At 49.0% G+C, this 14,828-nt stretch overlaps 1 protein-coding gene across 2 annotated transcripts in view; it reads left to right on the top strand.

Annotated features, from left to right (window-relative positions):
* Positions 1-14,828, top strand: part of DOCK1 (dedicator of cytokinesis 1) — a 528,830-nt gene that overhangs the window by 416,441 nt on the left and 97,561 nt on the right. For both annotated transcript variants that reach the window (XM_082855005.1, XM_082855004.1), the window contains exons 31-32: positions 3,421-3,521; positions 13,901-13,959. In XM_082855005.1, the coding sequence (XP_082711131.1) occupies positions 3,421-3,521; positions 13,901-13,959 (160 nt within the window). The remainder of the gene's footprint in view (positions 1-3,420; positions 3,522-13,900; positions 13,960-14,828) is intronic.

Raw genomic sequence — 14,828 nt, 5'->3', positions numbered from 1 at the left:
GTAGACGTTTTGTCCACTCTGTGGGTTTGGACAAATGGAGAATGACTTGCATCCAGTTCCATTGCCCTAAAAATCCTCGTCCTCCTCCTGTTCATCCCTCCCTCCCCCGATGCGTTCAGTTTCTGTGTGTCTTTCGTCTCCTTCAGGCTACAACAGTTGCTCACTCCTTCCTGGCTGTTCTGTCCTCGGCACTCTTGCAGAGCCCGGGTCTGGGTTTGCAGACGGCCCTGCACTTGGGTTGCCTCAGGTTCCCCAGTGCTTAGACCCAGGCTGCACCCTTGGGAGGAGCATCACAGAAGTCATGACCCCTGCCCCCCATGCCAGATGCTCCCAACTCCTGGGGGGCCCCCTCGTCCTGTTCAGGCTCTGACAATGGCCAGGGGATTTTTGAGGTGCACGATAGGCAGCCTCCTCATTCCTAAGGATGTAAAATTCTCCTGTGGGTCCCAGTCTTGCTCTACAGGTGGAAACTGAGTCGCCAGGCACGTGGGCCACGAGGGAACCTCCTTCTTCAGGGCGTTGGACTACGCAGTTCCCCTAAATATCTCCCAGGGCAGGGTTTTCAGGAGACTTGCGGCTCAGCTGTCGTCCTGGCCGCTGTGTGAGTGAAGAGAAGGAATATAGAGTTAGTGAAACTGGCATTTAAAAAGACACATTCATATCTTTGTCGATGTTGTTTTTATGGGCAGCAGGTATACATTAAAATACGTTCTGGGTCCTGCTCTAGTGGTGCCCCTCACCCAGACGTGGCCAGGGACCCCTGCCAGTGCTGTGAGAGGAGGGCGCTGCTGGGAGATGGGTGGCAATAGCAGGGAGGTGTTCGTTCCAAAAACAAAGGAAGCGACTTGTACTTTATTGATCTGAGTCACCCCTTTTATTAGAAAAAGGCCTAAAAGAGAAAGTGCGTTTGTGGGCAGGAAAGAGTGTGGCCTGTGAGGTCCAGGATGGCCCGCTGGAGACCCTTGTTCTGCTTTACGTGTTTTTTTTGTGTGGTTTGGAGCAAGTCTCTGAACCTCATCTGTGAAATGGGAAGACCAGCCCTTACCTGGGCATGAGCTGCTCTGTTCCTGAAGAAATGCCAGTTCCTGAGGAGCACCGGATAAATGAAGCCCACTGCACTCTTAGCTACATCCATGCTGGGAAGTTTCCTCTTATTTCCCTGGTCGCTGAAAACAGAGTCATTACTGTTAACACCTTGTTTTTACGTAACTCTGTGTAACCATCTCATTTGATGCAATGAATATTATCCCTGTTTTGTAAATAAGAAAACCAATACCCACAAATTTCTTCCTAAGATCACTGAAGGCACCTTGGAGCTTGGACATGTGATGGCAACTCTGTCCAGCTCTTTCCCACTGAGAGCAGGTGACAGTTCCCCGGAATATCCTGTGGTACAGGAATGGTCCGCCGAGGAGTATCTGTGATGGCCAGTCTCCGAGCCCCTTGCTGCAGTTCCTGGGGGGGAGGGGGAGGGTGTCCCCGCTTATCTCTCACCTGCGCTCCCCCACCCTCGGGTGCCGCCCTCTGAGAGAGGATGCAGATGGAAGCAACCTGGAGGAAGTGTCCATAGAGTTTCCATTTGCATTTGAGAAATCCCCAGGGGTTCGTCCCTCAAATATTGATTATTCCTGATGAATCACTTACTTTGAGCCAGGCTCTGCCCCAGAACTGGAATCCTGCCCCCACCCTGTGTATCGTGGAGTGTAAAGGGAGGAGGATTAGGGCAGGACTGTAGGGACAGACCAAGGTGCTCGAGGGCGTGGAGACGGCAGAACACACCTGGTCCTGGTATGCTAAGACCCGGTGAGGGAGGAAAGGGGGGTGGACCCGGCATCTGCAAAGGCCCAGGGGTGGGGAGAGCATCAGCTCGAGGATCTGACGGGAAGACAAGGGTGCAGAGTGTGGATGGGAAGGCTGCTGCAAGGCAGAAGCAGAGGGAACCAGGCAGCGGGACTCCCCTTCAAACTCTGTTCTGACTGGAAACGTGTGGGAAGTTCCTGAAGAGGTTTGAGCTGGGGTGTGGCCCCTCAGATTAGTGTCAGTTCCCTCTGGCTGCCCTGTGGGACGAGGCGAGGACAGGAAACAGGAAGCAGGAGGTTCTGGTCTGTGAGGGATGATGCTGACCTGGGGTGGGTGATACCCCAGCCCTGAGACAAAGTGGGTGGGCCTGGGAGGGATTTATAAGGGGAAGCAGAAGGACTTGCTGATTGAAACGGTGGGATGCTGTGAGGGACAAAGCCCAGCATAAGTCCCAGGTTTCTCCCCTGGGCAGTGAGGGGTGTGCCCGTGTCATGTATTGAGTTCAAGCGAAAAGCCCCCATTCATGATCCAAGCATTCATCCTTCATGTAAATCTTCTTCAGCTGGTCTTAAACATTGACCTAATCAGGGGGTCTTCGTTTCATGACTTCAGGAATCTACCCATCATAACACTTCTTGTTGAAGAACACTTTTATGGGATACTGTGTCCAGATACACAGAGCTTCCAGTGAAGAGCTTTACGAGGACAAAATGATTTTATAGTAAATTGTCATTTAAGCCACGTACAGTCTGTAAGTCCTTGAAATATGAAATGTTGGATCTTTTTACGTTTTCCTCAATTTTCTAGTGTGTATATATTTTTAGTCTCACAAAAATGATCAATTATATAACTCTATACAGTAAGTCCCCTACCTACGAACCTTCACGTTGTGAACTTTCAAAAATGCAAATGTGCATTCGCATGTCCAATCACGTACGTTAGTTCACGCGTCTGGCGTACATTGTCCCTTGCGTGTATCCTCTACAATCGGTTGTGTACTTTACAGTACTGTATAGAGTACAGTAGTACCGTATCTTTATTTCAAGCCCAGGACGTCCGGAAGCAAGTGTAAAAGCAGTGGTATATAGCTGGTTGTGTTAGTTGGGTACCTAGGCTGACTTTGTTGGACTTACGACCAAGTTGGACTTACGAACGCACTCTCGGAACTCCTTCATATGTAGGGGACTTGCTGTGTACTATGAGGTAAGGGGCTCCATAATACAGTATTAATAACAGCTAATATTTATTACGTGCTTACCATGCTCCCGGCACCACTGGATGGGCACTGCATGTCTTTACTCCCTCCGTCCTTTAGCAGTCCTATCAGGTAGGTACTGTTGAAATTCCCACTTTACCTGAGGAAACCGAGGCACAGAGAGGTTAGAGTGCCTGCCTGAGTAAGTGGCTGAGCTGGGACCTGACTGCATGCCCTGTCAGAGCCCATGCTCAGCCCTGAACCACACCGTGGGTGGCTGATTAGCAATGTGTATGTAGAGAGTGCGGCTTTCAAACCTTTCAGAAGTGTGTGCTGGGCAAATGCTATTCTAAACGTCTCGGAGCGTTTCTGAGATCCTGTATTAATCGGTTCGGCACCTTAGCATCTCCCCTTTTTGGTTTCAGCTGTGGAACAACTATTTTCACCTGGCTGTCGCTTTCCTCACTCAAGAGTCCTTGCAGCTGGAGAATTTTTCAAGTGCAAAGAGAGGGAAAATCCTTAACAAGTAAGTCCACGTAGCCCGAAATGCACGGGCAGGAGCCTGCAGTTCTATTAGCACAGTCTTCTTGCGTCTTCTAAGCCAACTGGGTACCAGTTGAGGTGTAATCATGGTGTAACGAGAGGGTGGTTTCACACCGTGAATTGAGTATTGCCTTTTGTAACCCATGAATGCAGATCTAAAACTACAGCTTCATTCTGGTGGGTTGCAGGTCAGTCAGTGTCATTCAGGACTATTAGCACCGAACAGAATGGGAGTTTCGGGAGATAATTGCTTTTGCTGTGCACCGTGCTCATGTCACACCACGTATGGTTTGCTGTGTCGCTTAATTCTCCAACGCTGCTTCAAACAAGGAAGCTTCTGACGGAAGCTGTTGGCGTCTTGGGATTGTGGAACAACTCGTCGCAGAGTGATGAGTCATCTGGGGTTCCTTCTTTGCAAGAGATGACCCCGGTCCTCTTCCAGGCGGGAGATCTGAAAGTGCTTAACTAGCCCTTGGATTATCCTGAAAACGTCTGAGAAGCCCCGGGGAAGCCAGGATCCCTGCCTGGCTCCTTCAGCACTGCATCCCGAACAGCTCCTGGTCCAGGGTCAGCAAAAGAACCCTTACGTGGGTTTCTTTGCAACCCTTGGACACTCTGAGGGCCTTGCCACCTCTCTCTCTGCCTCAGTTTCACCAGCGTCTCAGTTCTCTGGGGGCCCCTTCCATCAGTACATCACGTTGCTAAGTCATCTGTCCCTGTTCATCACTTCGTAATCCCTCTGAGCCGTGTTGACGGTTCCAAGGCATTGCCAGCCTGGTACCATCACTGAGGTTAGAGATTCCAGGGCCTCTCAGAAGGGGACAGCCGCTCAGCCCTCCTAGTATCCCAGGAGAGTGTGTCTCCCTTGCAGACCAAATGGAGAGCACACTATCTCTGGGGAGTAAGAAGTAGTTCAGCCGATATTTACAGAGCACGCGTGACCTGCCAGTGACTTTCTAAGAACGTTTTATGCATTTTTCACATAGAATCATTCGAACAAAAACCAAAACTATTCCATAGGTTCTCTTATCATCTTTATTTTCCAGACGAGGAAGTGAAGCAGGTTGTGAACCAGGGTCCCGTGTCTCACACTGAGTCATTCTAACTCGGGCAGTTCAGAGCCCGAGACGTTTAGCTGGGCTGCTTTTAGAACCTTAAATCCTTCCCTGAGGCATCTAAAAGTCAGCTTTCATCGGGTCATCTTGGGACTTCCCTGGCTTCCCTTCCCAGTGGTTAAGACTCCCTGCTTCCCAGGTTTGATCCCTGGTCGGGGAACTAAGATCCCTCATGCCACGTGTAGCAGCCGAAAAGAAAACAAAACAAAACAAAACATCGGGCCGTCTTTCCTTCAAGCTTCCGCAGTTGAATGACTGGTCTATTGGCCGTTGATAGAGACAAGTGTTCCTTCTTCAGAAAGGGAAATGCACCCCGGGTGGCGTGGGCCCAGTGGGTGCCCAGCGGCGATGGCAGGGAAGATGGCCCCTGCTCCGAGCCAGCAGAGTTTATCCCTCATCTTGGCTCAGGAGACAGACTCTTCTAGGCAGCACCTTCCGGGGATTGGCTCAACAGGGATGCTACCGCTTTGTGAAATGTACATTCCCTCAGTGCTCCCAGGAAGTTAGGGGTGGCTCCCAGCTTGCTGTCCTTGATGCAAGGCTGTCATGGCGAAAGCTGTTTGTAATGGAAACACTAGTAACCAGCACACACAGGACTCGGCCCTAGCCTCTCCCCACCAGAACCCTCCAGAGCCCTGGTTATCCTGTCCTGCCCCCCTGTGTGCAGTGCTCACGTGGGGTGAGGCCGGGGTCCAGACCCAGCTCCAGCCAACACTGGTGCCCATTCCTTGCCAAGCTTGTAGCGCATCCTACCCTTAGAGATGCCTGCGGAGAAGAATTGAGTTTAAACCGGAAATCTGCCTGAAAAGAGCTGACGTCTCCTTCACGGTTTGGAGAATAAAACCATTTGATTTGAGCATTCTCCGGTCAGGGCGGGGCCCGTCTCTCTCCCTGGGCCCTTTCCTTGTTGGTGTGAGAGCGTTAAAATCTAAGCTAGAGCGACACCAATACATGCATTCACCACACAGGGCCTTGTCCACCAGAGAAAACGTTTGCTTCCCACATCGTGCTGTGCCTTCTGAGGCTTCAAAGCCAAGGAAAATTAAACACAGCCAGCTGGTGTCACCCCTCCCAGAGGGCCTCTGAATCGGGCTTTTAGAATTCTGTCTCTCACAGCCGTGGCAAGGAGAGACTCCAGATTTTCCCTTTGAAATTGTCTCATGGATCCCCCGAGGGAAAAAGCCCCAAACATTTCAGAAATTGTCTTTGCAGGAGTGTCTCAGCTCCTGTGCAGTCCGAGGGGCCCTCTCCCAGGGGCACAGGTTCAGCGTGTGGCCATGACAGGCCGCGGAGGAGAAGGAATTTCCAGCATCTATGTTAAGCGCTCCCGGCCTATGAGGCCGCGTGGCTAAGACAAAACGTGGGTTCACCTGTTTGTTGTATTCACCCTGCCTCTTGCTACACCTTAAACACTTTATCATCCATGTGCAGTTTTAATTTCTAAATAGCAAAACCTGCATGAGAAATATTAGGAGATGGTCCTACCCAAATGCTTAAATTTCCTAGTGCCTTAGAAATGTTTTAATTGGTTTCACATTGTGCCATGTACTCATGGCACTAGAGTCCTGGTGCTTGGCGCCCAGAGATACAAAGTTCACCGTCTAGGGGGCAGGTAGCTGTGCAAAATTACATGATTGGAGTAGAACGGAAGTGCTCCCCAGGCGCCTTGGCAGCCCGGAGGTGGGCATGTAGGACTCGGCCTGGGTGGCGAAGGTGGCTGAGATGTTCACCAGACTGATTGACTGACCCCCTTGTCAGCAAACAGCCATTTCCAAGAGGGGTCATCGCGTCCTAAGGGGCAGGGCCCACTCTGTAAGCAGAAATGCTCTGCGTTGCTGAAGCGTAAGTGAGTGGCCGGGCCTGGAGTGATCGGAACTTGGGGTAAAGGTGCGAGGGACCAGGTGACACGGGGACTAACCCCAGGCGTCTGAGCAAATGGCGGGCTGCTGGTTTCCGGCACAGTGGAGCGTAATTCAGGGGGTTACTTTCTTCTAGAGGGAAAGGCCGTGGGGTCTGAAAGTGGAGTGATGCCCCCCTGTTTAGTAGCCTCTGGCTGTCCACGTCGGCTCGTCTACTGCTGTAGGGTTTGTGAATCCAACCCAGGGCTTCGGCGTGAGCCCCCTCTGCCCCCAGCGCGGCCCTTCCTCTCTGCCGCGGCCTGCACCTCCTCCCGCCTGCCTGGTCCACAGCGCTGTGGCTCAGAACAACAGAAAATCCCAGTATCAGAAGCTCTGCCTGTTCGTTCCCTCTTGTTAAGCTTCCTGTCCTCCTGGTGACCTAGGTTGGGGAGATAATTAGTATATTTATTCCAAACGCATTCCCCAAAGCACATGGGAGTAACATCAAAGAATGGGCCATATAGCGTGCAGAACACTGATTAAGTCAAACCCAAACTGAACACAAGATTTGGCAATGATCCACAAAATAAATAACCTCTAGGAAGCAAAGTCCATAATGAGAACATTTAACTGACTCACCTTCAGACATCCTTGGCGCTAGTGACTCCTAACAGACAGAGAAGGCGACAGAATGCTAACCCTGACCTTCCTGAATGTCCCATCCTCCATCCCCCACGCCTTGTACGTTACGGGGGCTCCGGAAGCGTGAGTCAAATGTGAAAGAGCTGGCTCTGGATTAGCTGCCAGCTTGACCATTTTAGTTTGTAAGACATCGTGCGTCCTAGCGTTGGGGCAATGGGGCGATGTGACTGCAACTGGCCTTCTGTGTTCAGGACCAGACTGCCTTCTTGAAGAGGAAAGGGGTTCATGACTGGGCCTCCAGCAGCTTTAAGCATAAAATGCCCATTTAAAAATTCCAGCCCGAGAGGGTAAAGCGTGATGGCCAAGCCCAGGTCAGTGGAGTTGAACCTAGTTGATTAATGTGTGTTCTTCATGGTACCCTCTCCCCAGTTGGTCCCGGGATGTTTCCCATCCTTTTCTGGTTCGTTTCGTTTTTCCTATAGAAGTCTGTCCTCAGCTCACTGCCTCTTCTAAGAGGACAGGTTTCACTACTGGACCAAAATATCACAATGTTTCCAAACACTGGGTTCTGAAACATCAGTGTGTTAATTCATACTGTACACATTACTTTTTAGGGAAACCAAAAGGAAAGAAGTACACAGTGACAAGCCTTGCTTTGCAGTGTGACCTAATCTGAAGCTGGAGTTGAACGTTCCAAATTATAAAAGGAAATTATTTGTGTTTGTGCTAATTTTTTTCCCAAGAGACTCAAATTATTCCAGATAAATTCACTATGTACTAAGAAATAGAAGGGGACCCAAGGAGATGGACTCAACAAGCTGTAACCTGTGCTAAGGTCCTTTTCGAAGAGTTAATTAAGTGTCCCACATGCATTAGCAATGCTGTATTCTTTTTTTTTTTTTTTTTTTAGTTGAAGTATAGTTGATTTATAACATCGTGTTAGTTTCTGGTGTACAGCAAAGTGATTCAGTTATATATTTTTTTTCAGATTATTTTCCATTATAGGTTGTTACAAGATAATGAATATAGTTCCCTGTGCTATACAGTAAATCATTATTGCTTACTTCTTTTATATAAAGTAGTGTGTATCTGTTAATCCCATACTCCTAATTTATTCCTCCTCCAATCCCTTTCCCCTTTGGTAGCCATAAGTTTGTTTTCTGAGTCTCTTTCTGTATTATAAATAAGTTCATTTGTATTATACTTTAGATTCCACATACAAGTGATACTATATGGTATTTGTCTTTCTCTGTCTGACTTACTTCACTCAGTATGACAATCTCTAGGCCCATCCGTGTTGCTGCCAATGGCATTATTTCATTCCTTTTCATGGCTGAGTAATATTCCATTGTATATATGTACCACGTCTTCTCTTAGTGATGCTGAATTTTTTTGTGTGCACATATTTATTTTCTTTCTTAAAAAAACGTTTTTAATTTTATTTTTTTATACAGCAGTTTCTCCTGAGTTATCTATTTTGTACATATTAGTGCATATATGTCAATCCCAATCTCCCAGTTCATCCCACCACCACCACCCCCTCATCCCCCTGCCCAGTGATGCTGAATTTTATTGAACGTGATAAAACTTCATGCAGTGGAGGACACATCAGACCCCTGTGTCTAGTAAGGCTTATTCCCACCCGTCACATTTGGGGTCCCGTCTCCTCCCCCTCCCCAGAACTTACCAGTCTTTCCCATAAAAATAACAGTGTCTCACCCCACCCATCATCTCCCTCCAGCTCCCTCCGTGCCTCTCTCACTGCACACCCACACCCACTCCCGATGCTGGCTACGGGCCAGCTCTGTCCTGGGCTCCCAGAACCCCTCTGTAGGTTTCCCTCCTAGCGTTTTGGCCTCTCCGCTGCTCCCTTGTCAGGCTCAGACTCCTCCCTCCACCCATTAAGTGCAAGAGCTCCTCAAGTCTTGGTGTGGGGCCTTCTTATTCTGTTCTCTTTCCTTAAGACAGCAGTTTTTAAATTGTGCATCTCAGCCCTTCACTGGGATGGGATAGCAACTTAATGGGCCATTGTATTAATTTCTTAGAGTCATCTGCCATAATGTAACAACACAAACTAAGGGAAACAACAGAAATTTATTGCCTCACAGTTACAGAGGCCAGAGGTTGAAGCCAAGGCATGAGCAGAGTTGGTTCCTTCTGGAAGCTCAGAGGGAAGACCTTGTCCGTGCCTCTCTCCTATCTTCTGGGGGTGGGTGGCGCCCATCCTTGGTGCTCCGTGGCTGTGGCCCCCATCCCTGGTGCTCCGTGGCCGTGGCTGTATAACTCTCGTCTCTGCCTCCCTCTTCACGTGGCCTTCAGCCTTGTTTGTCTGTGTCTCTAAATGTATCCCTCTCCTTATAATGATGCCAGTTCTTGGATTTAAGGCCCGCCCCATGCGGCATGACCTTATCTTAACAGGATTACATCTTGTAAAGACCCTCTTTAGGGGGTCACATTCACAGGTAGTAGGGGTTAGGGCTTTAACAGATCTTTATGGAGGACACAAGTCAACCCACACGACCCAAGACCAACATACATTTTTTTCCCTTTTTTTTTTTTTTTTCCAGTGAAATAGAATATAAGGAAGCATCAGAGTTGATCGCAGGTAGTAAAGTTAAGTCTTATTTCATAGAACTTTTGTATACGTACATTTTTATGCGTGCTGCTTAGTAAAGTATATTTCTTATTGCAAAAGAGTTTTTGAAACTTAAAAAAACATACTTATAAACCTGCCTCTGCAGCTTTGGTTCACGGCACACCCCTCCTCTTGAGGGGAAGGAGTCAGGCAAGCTCCCTGTCCTCCAGTCTCACTGCCTTCTTTGGTCCGTATACTCACCTACCCCCACCCCCCCGCCACAGGGCCTTTGCACCTGCTGGTCTCTTCCCCTCTCTGTCTGGATTACACCTTTCCTTCTTCAAATCTTGGGTAAATATTACGCTCTAAGAGAGCTTCTCCCACAGCCAACCTGGACCCACTCCTCCAGTTTTTCCTAAAGAACTGTTACCATGGCCTCCAACAAAACATAAATAATAACCAAAAAAACTACTATATATACATATATGTGTGAGTCTTGTATGACTGTTTAATGCCCATTTCTGCTGCATGCTAATAGTCCCTCAGGTCTGTGGATTGTGTCTCTTTCCCACATTATATTAGTGGCCCCATATTAGCTCTGTGCCTGGCCTTCAGTAAGCATTTAGTAATTCATTAAACAATGAATAATGCTTACAGAACAAATTAATCTAAAAGACCATTGCAACCATGAAGGGGATGCTGTGATGAGGCCCACTCTGAACTTTTAAAGGAAGGACCAGCCTGGCTTCGTTGCTTGTTAGGACAGACGAGGGCACCGTGGCCTCGTTCTCCCAAAGGCCTGGGAGATGGGTGAGCATCATGCCATCATTATCCCAGTACTACACGTGGGGAGACCAAGGGTCAGAGTGGTCAGGTAATTTTCCCAGTGTGCTTAGATTTGGTCTCAGGTTGGTCTTACCCCCAGGCTTGGGCTCTCTCTGGTGGACATGGGATTTCTGCTTTTGGGGGCAAAGATTCAGGAAAGCAGGTGCTAAGGTAAGGTCTCAGAGACCAGAGGCATGCTATTTTGGGTCAGAGTTACAGGCCTGGATGTGGGATCTGCCATCTACCTGGGCTGTCTAAAGGATGCCTCCTGGGGGCTCCCTCGGGCTGGCCGTCTGGAGTTGTCCACTCACTTTGTGGGTGGGCACAGGCGACCTGGGGGTGGTGGGAAGCACCGGGTGACTCCGGCTTTGCAGAAACAGGCACGTCATTTCACCCCCAGGAATCTCTGCTTCCTCAGTGGGAAGATAGCTACGGGAACATCTTCTTCCTCACCTTGTGGCCTTACTGTGAGAATCAAATCAAATGAAACACACGACACATGCACTTTGAGGGGTGAGACGCAGTGCTGTGCTGCGACATCGTGGAAGTCTGCCCTCTCTGGTCCTCGAGATGCATGCTGGGGGTGAAGAACAGGAATTCTTCGGGAGTCTGGAGACTTGTGCCCTCTCTTCTCCCCTTGCCCTGTGACCATGGCCAAGTCATTTTGCTTCCCCCGCAGGACTAGTTCAGTTCCCTCAACTATAAATCGTTAGTCATGGACTTAGTAACGATCTCTAAGGCTGCCACCAGCTCTGGAATTCTCTCTCCAGGTAGGAGCATGATCCCAGATACACTCCATTACTGCTTTTTTCTCCTCCTTGGGGCAAGGATTACAAATGGTTCAGGAATCCCTCTTAAGTTCTGGTGACAGCTGTGACTCCATTTGGGGATTACGCTGAGAAGTGTATAGATTTGTCAAAGCTGCCTTCTTATTAAAATGAGAGAAAAGATCAATCTTACTGCTGGAGAGATTCGGTCCTGCCCTTTACCTTCCAGCTCTGTACTCATCTTGTACCAGCCTCGAGCACCTGTGTCTTACTTGACTATTATAATGGCATTTTTAGCACCTTTCTGCCAGAGGCTTTACTCTCCTGAGCGACGTGCTCTCAGATCTTTGCTAATCCCCCCGTTCTGAAATACTGTGAAGACACATCATTCCCCACGTAGAAGACAGTGAAGCGTCACTGAAAAATGTAACCCAGGCATCCTTGAGCCCCTCACGCTCCGCCGGCACCAGGAACAGAGGCGCTGGGCGGAGAGACAGGACGGGGCCGGCTTCCCTCTCCTCACATGCCTCCTGGGGTCCCCGGGTCAAGTCCAGCGCTGGACAGACAGCAGTCACTGTAGGGCCTGAGGCACCAATTGGGTCACTCCTGGTGATCCAAACCCAACCTGTGAGCCCGCTGCTGCCAAGGCTGTCCTGCGCTTTATCCTTCTGAACTTTGGGGTTTGATTTGAATTATTGTAAGACCTGGGAGAGGAAGTTGAGTCAGGGGCCAGCAAGGCGCAGACACTGATGGAGGTCGGCCTGGCTTTAACCATTCGTACTTTTCAAGAGATACTGTTCCAGGCTGAGAAGGAGTTGCTTGGCAGTTAAGAGTCTTTAAGCTTGAGTTAGTGACAGGCCCACCCCTGGGACAGGTTCTCGCCTCCTCTGGGCCTCTGGCGTCCTCACTGTGTTGAGGTCTGAACACCTGGCAGCAGGGGCTGGGGTGTTTACGTTCTCGGGGTCCTCCCTGCGATGCCACACTCCTCACCTCCCCAGACACCTGCTCCCCTGAAAGGCAGCTTATCCCCCTGGACAGCGCAGACCCCTCCAGCCTGAGGAGGAAGCATCTGCCCTGGATGGAGCGTGGTTTTCCTGTCCCCGATCCTATTCTCCTGGTAAATGCCCAGAGAACGGTCTTCCCAGTCATCATGCAGCCACCCACATCCTCTCCAGGCCTGGGTGCTGGGACCCCTCTGTCATTCCTACAGGAGCAAAATGGGGATTGGAAAACGGCTCTGCAAGCCTCAAAAGGGTGCACGCCTCGCTGGCGCTCAGATCTTGTGCCCCTGGGGCACTTCTGGGTGCCAGCTAGGCGCAGAAGGGTGGCCCGGTCCCTGCTCCCTGTGGCTTGGTGCTGGGAGCATTCCTGGGCAGAGATCCCCTCTCTCTCACTCACCGAATTTACCTGCACCAGCGCTCACCTGGTGTCGGGCTGGACTGGAAGGCAGTACATTCACCTCAGAGGACCAGCTTGTCCTCGGAGGAAGGGGTACAACACTGCCCTCTCACTTCAGTTTCTCCACGGGTACAGTGAATGCCCTGGCACCTGTCCGGCTGTGATGCTCCCAAGGTTGAATTCTCCAAAGAGGAGCTGGTGGGTGCGTTCATCTTTCCTGGTTGAGGTTCTCACAGGGTCTGCTGTCCTTTCCTCCTGTAAGTGACAGACGGGTGCTTAGGGTACCCGAGGCTTTGATAAAGGGTAGCAGCCAGCTGGGGCTGTTGATTTACCAGCCGGATCTCAACCTGTGGAGGCACAAGTCGGTCATCTGTAATCAGAGCTTTTCTTCCCACATGAGCTGACATAAGGACGCACAGAGCAGGCGCCACGACACAGCTGCTACACTGTAACACTGTAGGATAATTTTGCAAATTATTATTTGTAATAGAATCAGCCTTTTCCTTAGGCAATAAAGGAAAATGTTAAATTGCTCACAAACTAATAAAGGTTTATCTTCTGAAACATCAAATTCTGTTTACTCATGAAACACACACCCCCTCTGCTGACCCACTGGGAAGAAAATTAGCATTTATTTTTGCTGGTACATAAAAACAGGGGAATGTTTGTTGACATCTTTTCGTGTTAAGCCCTTCCTTACATTGAAAATGATAAAGAGCCAGGAGCTGGGAGCTGTATGAAAGAGGCCTTTCCTGCTCTGATTGTCTAAGACTCCGGGGCTTAATTTAACATATGAGAACTGCTTATTGTGTGCCGGGCTGTAGGATGTCATTTGGTGTCTGGTTCCTGGATGCTTATAACATGCGTGGAAAACAAACTCCCCCTCAAGCCAAGGAGCCAGGTTCTCTTTCTCCTGCCATTAGAGACTGAAGAAAGGAAAATACTTTCATTTCTCTCCACCACCTCCCCCATGTTTCCACAGAGGGGAGGATCTTATGTAATCTGTGGTGATGGGAAAATGAGATCCCTAGCTGGATTCCTCCTCCTTCAGTTCCTTTTGGTGGCAAAAGAAGTTGATGCTTTGACACTCTCTTTATTTGTCTCAGGGACGGGAGAGTTTCATTGCACTTAAAAATAATCCAAGTCTGATTTTCAAATGCTCCATAGAGTGACTCAGCGTTTTTCCTGTCCCTGGTTTTCAGGTACGGAGATATGAGGAGACAGATTGGCTTCGAAATCAGGGACATGTGGTACAACCTTGGTGAGTAACTGGGACTTCAGGGCATCACGGTGAACGTCATGACTCGGTGGTGGGCGATGCCACTGGCCCTGTTTGTCAGCTTTGGGGCATCTTAAAAATCTGAACAGCTTCTGTCCTTCCGAGAGCAATTGCTACCTTTGCAGTAAGTGCTTTCAGTGAGTAAGAGATGGGAGACCAAAGTAAAGGGAAGGAAATCTGATTGGTGGAGAAAACAGAAAAGTCAATAGAGCGCCCTCTTGTGTCAGGTGAGCAGAGCTCTGCCTTGGAACTCTTGCTCCTGGGCAGAACTACCATTCTCTCCGTTTCTCATGAATCAAAGCATGTAGCTCATCCTCCTGTTATATAGTCCATCACTTATTGTATTCAGTTTCACATAATCTACCTTCCAAAGGGTTTATTCTCCAACTCAAAACTAGACCCTGTATTTAGGTATCCTGCCACCAGGTGGTGGTAGGCTGAGTACTTGTGCAATCAAAACAATAAGGGATACGTGTGTTTAAGAGAAGAAATTAACATAGGCATTTATCACTATAAACTTCCCTCTTAGTATGGCTTTTGCTGCATCGCAAAGTTTTGGTATGTTGTCTTTTCATTTTTCATTTGTCTCAAGATACTTTTTGATTTCCTCTTTGATTTCCTCTTTGACCCATTGATTGTTCAGGAGTGCAGTTTTAAACTTTCAAGTATTTGTGAATTTTCCAATTTTCCTTCTGTTATTCATTTCTAGCTTTATTCTATCATGGTAGGAAAGGATACTTGGTGTGATTTCAATATTCTTAAATTTGTTAACAATTGTTTTGTGACCTAATGTGTGACATATCCTGGAGAATGTTCCTTGTGCACTTGAGAGAAATGTGTATTCTGCTGCC

Source organism: Leucopleurus acutus (assembly GCF_964270905.1).
Source record: "Leucopleurus acutus genome assembly, chromosome: 14".
NCBI classification, from domain to species: domain Eukaryota; kingdom Metazoa; phylum Chordata; class Mammalia; order Artiodactyla; family Delphinidae; genus Leucopleurus; species Leucopleurus acutus.
The sequence above is the reverse complement of the archived record's forward strand: the minus strand, read 5'-3'. Positions and strand labels throughout refer to the sequence as shown.